The 9507-nt window shown below is 37.1% G+C and overlaps 1 protein-coding gene across 1 annotated transcript; it reads right to left on the bottom strand.

Annotated features, from left to right (window-relative positions):
- Window positions 1–3274: 3274 nt before the first annotated feature.
- Window positions 3275–8912, bottom strand: barhl1a (BarH-like homeobox 1a). Its single transcript, XM_023809523.2, has 3 exons — window positions 7721–8912; window positions 5814–6036; window positions 3275–4306 (listed from the first exon to the last, which is right to left on the bottom strand). The coding sequence occupies exons 1-3, from the start codon at window positions 8178–8180 to the stop codon at window positions 4015–4017; spliced, it is 975 nt and encodes a 324-aa protein (XP_023665291.1). The 5' UTR covers window positions 8181–8912; the 3' UTR covers window positions 3275–4014.
- Window positions 8913–9507: the final 595 nt, after the last annotated feature.

Raw genomic sequence — 9507 nt, 5'->3', positions numbered from 1 at the left:
AATAGCGCGCAAATGTCTGCATTTTTTCCTAGGGTTACCCTGAGTTAACTTAAGACCTTAATAATCTATTTCACCTTCTCCTTACTAAATACACAATGCAAGCAGTTGTGTCGGCAGTAATATGTTCTCTAGGTTGCCTTTATAATTCTTGACTAGTAAATAGAACATCAGCGTTTAGTTTATTCTTTTTCAGTTGTGATCCAATATCACATCAAACGATTATCTGTGAAAGCAGAAAGTCTGTACTGTTTCGCTAGTGGTGGCCTTTGGAGATGTTTATATTAAGCAGGCTTTTGTTTGCCGCATATTTAGCGGAAAAAAGTTGAATTCGGTAATTTGTAATATACCGCAAGATCAAATCACGTTGCTTCTCTTTTCGGCGCGCTGTGAAAGAACATCAGCATTTCTTCTACTGACAGGTTCACAGTCCGCAGTGCAAATTGGCCTTTGATTGACTCCTAATTTGATTTGAAGGCTGTTTTGTTTGGTTTTATTCTGAATGAGATTAATCAGAGTCACTGATCCTCTGGGTTTAAGTCTCTTCGTGTTGTGTTTTTGTTTGCTGGGAGCTCAGCAAGGCTCTATCCGCACTTCATTAAGCCTGAGCCGGGGACAATCCGCGGTATGATCTTGGGGTTTACCAGTATCTTTTCACATGCAAAAATCTGTGCGCCTTTCAACAAGACAACGTAGCTATTCAGTTAATCAGTTGCGCACTTCGCACGAATGAATCTTTTCATTAATATTGAGAGGCTATCTTCGTCATTCGGGCCGGACACAAATCCTTTTGATACTATTTGGTTGTATCATTTTCTGGTCGGCAGGAATAGAAAACTAGATACGCGTAATCTATTTTCACTCGGCAGTATTTTATACATTTGTGACTCCAACTAAAAGCGGGCTCCGTTTATAGACGTTTAAAGGGCGCACAGCAGACCGTGCACTCGAGAAAGTGGCAATTGCTGAAATCTGAATGAAGCGGTCTGTAATAGCGCGAGCCGACAGCGCGAGGCAGAGCCCGCGATCAGGGGGAGGCGAGGCGCGCGCCGTAACATGTGCGATGCGGATGCAGCAGCGGGGGACTGAGCGATCATATCGATGTATCGACTTCCGATTAAAGCCATTAATGTCTTTTGTTTAATCGCTCGCAAACCTTTTATTCAGCTTTGTCAGCTTGAACTCCCCAACCCCCAGGTAGGAAAGGGACTGATATTTGGGCTTTTATAACAGGCTACAGGCGCACGGGGAGGAGGCGTGGGGGTTGTCCTGCCGTACCGCTGACCAGCTGTCCGCTTGCCTGATCCGACGCACAGTCAGTCTCGCCCGGTCACCAGCTGTTGGAGCCGTTTGGCGAAGGCCAGACAACCAACACTCTAAAGAAAAAAAGGTGGAAACAATCCATTTCCAAATAGGATCGTTTAAGACACTTAAACAATTACACACTTGGGGAGCTATTAATATTTCATCGAGTTAATGTTTATGAAAATGTAATAAAACGGAATAATCACGCTATATTCAGTTTTAAAACAATTCACTCGAGTGCATCTTTTGTTTCCCTTTAATGCGGTTGTCAGCCAGTGTTTTGTGCCGCTGCTACTACTTAATTAAACCAATGACCTGGACATATTTTGTCGAGACACACAGATATATATAAAACAATACATATATGAACAATTAGTGTCAGTTGTTAAATTTTATCATGAAATCTTTTTTTTCTAAATTTTGTTTTATACAGTGTAGCGTGAAATAACAGTAAAATTAAATTTGTTTTAACGTGCGTTGATTTTTTTTTCATTTATTTTTGTTATATGTCACTCTATAAATGTAGAAAATAATGTATAAAATTATTTAGTCATGAAGAAAGATATTTTATCCGAGAGCCAAATACGAGAATTCTACTTGAAAAGAACCATTTCGACGTTTGGACTTCTAGCAACACTGTTGTCAAATTGTATAGATTGATTAAGGGGATCCAGTTAAAAAATTACAGATTTAATGCTAATGATTATTTAATATGTTTAACCTAACTCAAGAAAATTAGTAGCTAGAATATTTAGTCGACGCATACCTATAGTATACAGTATAAAATAGTTTTTAAAATACCAAAAATCTTTTTAGACACATATAGAAAAGTTTTTTTTCTAATGTGTTATTAACAATTTTCTGCGATTTCCGGGAAACGCAAAACCCATCTAGTTAGCGGTGTAATTCAGTTCGCCTAAGTTCTGGCACGATGAAAATCCTCATGACCTATGCCTACTGCTGAGTGCTGCATCATGCTTAGCTTTTACCCAAGAAACAAGTAGCGTATCCAGAAACAAATTCTGAAATGCGCGCCGATGCCACAGCCTATCTACTTAAAAACATTTTCAACGTCTGAAAACAAAACCCAGATCGTTTGAGTCGGAATTACGGAACTTGTCACTGCTGGTTTAATCAGACAGTGCGTAACAGTTTTCTTGAACACATGGGAAATATTTTTTCCAGCATACATGTCTGAAACAGTGCTTTTGGTTTGTGTAAGAACTTTATTTGTACATGATAAAAAAAAAAAAACAACTATTCCTACGTTTCCTAATATTTTTGGCCTTATCTTAAAACTGAGGAACCATCAAGGGGCAAGGGGAGGGGGCAATATCAAATAAGAACTACTTCACAATATGAGGAATCTCACAAGTAGTTCTGCTATACATTTTCTACCATAAGGAGTTACAGTGTTGTCCTGTAGTGTTTGTATGACAAGAAGTATCTGCGCAATCTCGAGAAGAATACACCAGGTGCTTCTATTGGCTCTGGTCCCAGAAAAGCGAAAGGACAGACGCCATTCTTATTTCGTGTATTTTAATATGCCAACAATCTGTTGGTATCTAATCGCACTAATTATTTCTGATACCAATGCGAAGTTCATTTCAAATCACTACACCGTGAGAGGAAATCGTGCTACCAATATTATTTCTAAATTCCTGAACAATAAATTATAGTCGCCTACCGTGCTTCTGAGAAGTATAACTTTGTTCTTGCACGCATGGTCAAATATAAAGACGTATCTCTTACACCTTAAAAGAACATTAAACTGAATTGAGGGAAATGTAAAAATAAATATTTAATCCTCGAATATTACTGTCGTTTAGCAACGAAATGTATCATTATGTATGCAACAATTAATTACTATATGCGCAGTGCTGCAGCCAAATTGTATTGTACATCTTTTGCTTCTCGCAATTTTTGCAATTGACGAAGCAGGAGCAAAATGAGGGCACTATAGACAATGACATTGCTGACACCATTGCAAGTTTATTATGTAGGTAGAATACAGTTTGAAAACAGTCCAATGAAATTACCGTGTCTATACGATTAGTCATGGCCATTGCGTGTCACTTTCAGTCAATGGTCTGAATGAAAGAAAATGCATTACTCAAAATGCTACTTAAAATCATGACGTTTCTTTGAATAGATGAATACTTTATTTACAGTGCATTATGTGTTTACTGTACATAAACAGTCCATACAAGTTTCATCATATGAATCCATTCTTGGGCAGAATTAATGGCTTTTCATACGAAAAAAAAAACTTTTTTTTATTTTTTCCATAAGTCATGTTCACTTTCCGTACGTTCCACATATAAACAGGGTCTGATGCATGATTCGAATTTGACAAGTGCTGCTGTCACGTAATAAACTTCGTTTCCTGGAAGTAATATCTTGAGAAACCATACAGGAAATCGAATAGCTCTTCTGCAATTCTCCCGGAGAGACATAAAGAAATCATGTGAAACATCTCTAGTTCATTCTGACAGTTCCTCTAGCGAGGAAAACTGTTCGATATATAAATATATAAATAAATAAATAAATAACAGTGGCCTTTTATTCGTGTTAGAATCAAACAAGAGTTCATATACTGAAGATCCCAGTTCATTTTAAATAAAACAGTATTTACTGGTCACTCTCATTAAAATGCTCCGTTTCGCTCGTGTGGAGGTTGGCGTTGTCTGGCTCTGAATCTGGAGGTGCGGCTCACCGTTGCTGCGTCGCCCGAGGTAGCACGCCGGACAGAGATGACATAGGCGGCGGCTCGTTTCCTCCTTGCAATCCGTGGAGAAGGATCCGTGGGACCAGGGGTCGTTGCAATGGCGGTGGTGGCGCGGAGGGTCCCCTGTACAGATACAAGGCTGCTCCAGGGTCCAGATTGGAAACCAGGTTTTGTGGATAGAAATACGGTGAAGGAAACATTCTTTGCAAGGCAGAGTAATTTCCGGCTTCGGCAAGAAGTTCCAGTCCAACTGCGGTCTGCCTCTTCCACTTTGTCCTTTCCCAGGAAGAAGAATAGCACAATCAGTAGTATTTCATAGTAAAAACGAATGCCGACGAGTTCAAAATGCTAGTAGTTTCCGTCAGAAAATCTTCGTGTATGGCCACTAATTCATCAAAGTTTAAGTTTCACTATATATATGTATATAAGTTTTGTACCTTATTATTACGTTCGGGAGTTCGGGATACAAATAATTTCTGTTTATTAGCCTTGTGAAAATTATCGCTCTAAACTAACTTACGTGAAGCATTTCAATAGCAACTAATAGCATTCCTTTTTAATGCTTCTAACGCGTCGTTTGGGGACGTTCTTCATCTCAGAGTAAAAGTGATCGTTTACTTTGTGCACATTTGTTTAGATCACATAATCACATACAAAGTTATAAATATATAAAATGTAAACTTGGAGCTGAGTTTAAAGCGGAATTGCTACACTTGTAGTAATTCGATTCCGCGCTGACAACCTATGAAAGGTTTTAAGTGTTTAATTTCCTTTACTTTAGATAAAGCGTTTTAAGTGTTTAATTTCCTTTACTTTAGATAAAGCGTCGTTGAACTGTTTTAAAGCGGCCCTCATTCGTTATTCATTTTTAGTTACCAACCAGAGTTTCCTGGACAATAGGAAACCATTCTTATGGATAAATAATTAATAATGATAATAATTGTGTTCTTACAGTATTGTGGGTAAATTATTTACATCTCTCTTAATTTATAATTTATCACCAAATGTGTTGCGCTGTATTTGTTGCTTATTTGAATAGCGTTCCTTTTAAAATATCAACGTTAAAATATTATAGTGGAATCATGAAAAACGAATTCGTATGCGATATAATTTGTTTAAGAAACGAATGGAAAGTAAAAACCCTAAAGGTCGGTTGCAGAACTGAAATTTGCATATAAAACCTTCACAGTGAGGGCAACGTAAACACAGATGCAGGCTTTTGCAGTTTCTATTTTGGTACGTGCAGGAAATGCATTTTTGACTTTTAATGCTCCGTGACCGTATAGATAAAGAATGAATCGGGACAGGCGACGCTCTTCATATTTGTTATACATAAATAGCTAAAAATATTATACTAATCAAAATGTATCAGAAGGAGGCATATCGATGTGTTAAATTAAAAAAAGAGTACTCTACATAATAATGTGAACTGCATGTTTTAGAAAATATACATTAATTTACAAAAAAAAAAAAAAAAACAGCTTCTATTCGTATTCGATAAGTTTGTGTCTGTGTGTCTGGGTATACATTAATACACGTACCTGTACTCTAGGGAAATGTATTGTATATATTTACCACCCAACAATCCTTGTGTTCTTGAAAAAGTTTTTAGTAAGTCCATGGATTTTAGATTACGTACGTTAAATGATTAACAAGATTCTACAGGCCTATTTAAAAACTTGAAGGCAGATTCAAATAGCTAGATACTGAACCATCTGTTTTTTACTGAAAGTCGAAATGTAAGCGAACACAGAGCTTTGTGTGTTTATATTCTTGATCTCACCTCCTGTTCTGGTACCATGTTTTGACCTGGGTGTCGGTAAGGCTCAGCGACGCCGCCAGTTCCATCCTGTCTTGCACACTCAGGTACTTCTGTCGTTCAAAGCTGCGCTCCAGCTGGGCTAGTTGATGGTCCGTGAACGCCGTCCGCGCCTTTCGGGGCTTCTTGAGCCGAACTGGCGGGCTGTCCCTACTGCTCGAAATCTCCCTGTCTCCCTCCTCTTTCACTGAAACCCAAAAAAACACTGAACCGTTGGCAAACACTACAAATTAAAAAACACAACCACAACCGACGCTGAATGAGAGAAACAAAGAAAAAGGCCGCAACTCCAAGGCTATATTTATATATTGAACTAAAGTAGCGATTGTTTTCGAGTTGTGTCCATATTGTTTCAACTTAAATTTATATGATTATAAAATGTATTTATGAAAATGCATGTATATATTTTATTTTGTATGTTGGCGAAATCTCTGTGTTGTATGATCAAAAAATATATTAAGTACTTAATAAATTACCTATATCTGTGTCATACGTACAGATTTTATCGTGAAACACACAGGTAGGCCTATACCGTACGCAAATTAAAACGACTACTTTCGCAGCAAAGCCAGCGAAAATAATGGTATTATAAGAAATAATGTTTTTATTTTAAATCACTCTGCTAAAATCCATGATTTCTTTTGTAAGTTTGACGTAAATGGGGCATTTAGAAGACTTGCATGGGTAACAACTTGATTGGACAGTCATGAAGCATAATAAACCGTCTAATTGGGCCACGCGAGATGAAAAACCTTTTGAGCATGACTGGCCAAACTTCACATTATTGGTATAAAACCGTAATAAACACCTGACTGATAACTCCACGTCACAAATACGCAACTTACGAATATAAGGAGAAAACTAAATTACTGTAAATATTGCACATAATATAGAGTTTGACATCTTAAATATTTTAACTATATTTAGACCGGGTCTAAAAAATCTGACAAAATATAATAATCTTACAGTTTAAGTGCATTGCATTTTTTAAAAGATTTTGACATCAGTTTAGAAATACTAATTTAAATGAGTGGGAAATATGTTATCATCTGGTGGTTATGTTCTACATATTAGGATTAATTGATATTTATTCTGTACTAGGTTTTGGTGTTTATCAGTGGATTATATTAATTGAATCAATAACCGTCCAATTATATGTTCACTGATAACACATTTTCATTAAAAAACATATCGATCAAACAGCGCAGTTCTCAAGTTTTCGTAAACCGTTTCAGTCTAAATTTCAAATTTTTTATAAAAGAAACAAGCAAAGCTTTCCAAATTAACGAGTACTGCTAATTTCGGTTGTTTCACTTATTATCGTAGGCTACGAAATTTCGACGTCTCGAATGAACTTTTCTGATTAACTATTATTAACTACAATTACGGGGATCTCCGTTGGAGAATATAAAGCGCGATTTACCTTAAAACACTATACTTGCTATCACAGAGGATAAAAACGCAATAAAAAGTAACAGTTTGTGTAGCTATATGCCTTCTTTTTTATTAAAACACATATATTAGTATATTTATATGTATGAATATGTAATAATAACTGCGCTTGCAAATTATTTTTACAAAAACTCGCAGCACATACCGGTCTACTGTAAATTTAACATAGAATATTTAATTATATACTTTTATTGATCATGCCAAGTGTCAAGGTAACGTTAACATTTATTATATTATTATTATAATTATCATCGCTTGAATTATTATTATTATTATTATCATTATCAATAATAATAATAATATTGTCATTACTACTAAGTACTACGTGCTATTATAATTCGTAGTCATAACAAAATATTTTATTCTTACTCGATTTGATAGAAAATACACCTTCTGTAAAATTCTCACATAAATCTTACCCTTATATTCGCTGTCCGAAGATGAATTGCTGTGGATTTTGTCTATAAAATCGTCTGACATTTTAGAGGCAAGTCTCTCAGTCTCCTGAGTTGGCTGTCCATTACTTGAGTATGGGGCACAGGCAGCGAGCGGTTTGCAGTCCGCAAGAATGTCTCGAATGAGGAAGGACGAAGTGACTGTCCGAGGCTGAGAACCGGCGGAAATCTGCCCGTGCTGTAGATGGGACTCCAGTCCGAGAGCATGACCTTGTCTCTGCACCGCATCTTCGACGCAATCCCGCCGTGGAGAAGGGGGAGACGAGCAGCCGCTTTCCAGGTCCGACCTCGGGCTTAACTCCAGAGGAGATCTGCATTCGCCCATCAAACTGTCTCCTTTCGAATTTATCGGACTTCCAGGTCTATGAGACAGTAAAGAGTCAATTCCAAAACTAGACCCGTTGCTGGACGCCTCCATTGCCATTAAGTACAATACAGTGGCGTCTGTTTTATTTTAATTTACCATTTGTATTCTGCCAACTTTTACTTGAAGTGCGGTTTCAGAGCTGGAACGACTATCCAGGCGGAAAATCCAAACAAGATGCCCGGATACAGAATATTCCTCCTCTTTCTTCCAGTAGTTCTTCTCTTTTGGTACGGTTTTCAGTTTTCAGATATTTTTCGAGATCTGCACGTTCGTCGAGAGCGCAAAAAAATCTACGTTAAATCTCCTGTCTAAAGTGTTGTGCTACACAAAAGTATTTCAAAGGTCCGGTGCTATTGATTTTTAGAATCCAACTATATGGAACCGAAATTTTATCCTTTATCCTTTTATACATGTACTTAAATCGTATTTATAGTGTTGTTTTAAATATAAGTAACAATCATAATTCCCATCTTATCAAAATTACATAGCATAGCTCCAATCAGGAGGCCAAGTAATTTTCAGCACCACGGACAGACACGTTGATCAAAGCCAATGAAATTCATGACCTGCGCCTGACAGAGAAAGAAGCCAATTTTTTTTTTTTTAAATTAATGAGATTAAACGTAATTTGCTACAGTACCGCGAACAAAGAGAAAGGGTTGTTTAAAAAAATCTTTCACGTGTCAGCCAAGAAGGCAGCATAAAAAAAACCGCTGGACAGTTGAGAGAAGAATCCAGAGAGTCAGAGGTAAGTCAGGTTAAATGCAATCATCTGGTAACTAAAGCTTCCCAGTGACACTTTCACTAAAATAAACTTGTGTCATATCCTGGAACTAGTTTTTAAAGGTGTCTGTTCCACGTGCGTCCCCAGCCATACGATTTCATTGGCTGACTGGGCTTTTTGGGCGATGACTCGTACACAAGGAGGCGGGAACTCCAGCGCCTGTCACGAGACTCCCTCCTCCCCTTTAGTTTGAAAAAAGACACGGGCATTAATTAGCAGGCCCAGACCCAAATGTTTACAGTCAATAGCACTACTGTTTGTGCTAATTACAGTATTTTGAATTTAATTACAGTATTTTAAGTTATCTGGTAAGTATTGGTGATCTGCACTTCCCTTTTCAAATTGTGATTATTCAGGCGTGTTGTTCACTGTACTTGCATACATTTACATGCAGTTTATCTGGGTGAAAAAAAAACTGACTGATAAAAGGAATGAATATCGGATGTTAATGAATAAAAATCTTACAAGTAAACATAGAAGTATATATAAACACAAACCAGTATCATTCATCTTCATTTTACCAGATTATTCCGATTTACATAGTATTAAGATAGTATAATACTATGATGTCTATGTTATGACTGAACAGAGAGGAAAGGC

This window comes from Paramormyrops kingsleyae, chromosome 2, assembly GCF_048594095.1.
Source record: "Paramormyrops kingsleyae isolate MSU_618 chromosome 2, PKINGS_0.4, whole genome shotgun sequence".
NCBI classification, from domain to species: Eukaryota; Metazoa; Chordata; class Actinopteri; order Osteoglossiformes; family Mormyridae; genus Paramormyrops; species Paramormyrops kingsleyae.
This window is presented reverse-complemented; position numbering and strand designations above follow the sequence as displayed.

Coding starts and splice junctions, on each gene's coding strand:
- barhl1a (XM_023809523.2), bottom strand. CDS start 8,180: ATGGCAATGGAGGCGTCCAGCAACGGGTCTAGTTTTGGAATTGACTCT. Junction 6,037..7,720: donor TTCGGACAGCGAATATAAGG/GTAAGATTTATG, acceptor TTTGGGTTTCAG/TGAAAGAGGAGGGAGACAGG. Junction 4,307..5,813: donor ACATGGTACCAGAACAGGAG/GTGAGATCAAGA, acceptor TTCCTGGGAAAG/GACAAAGTGGAAGAGGCAGA.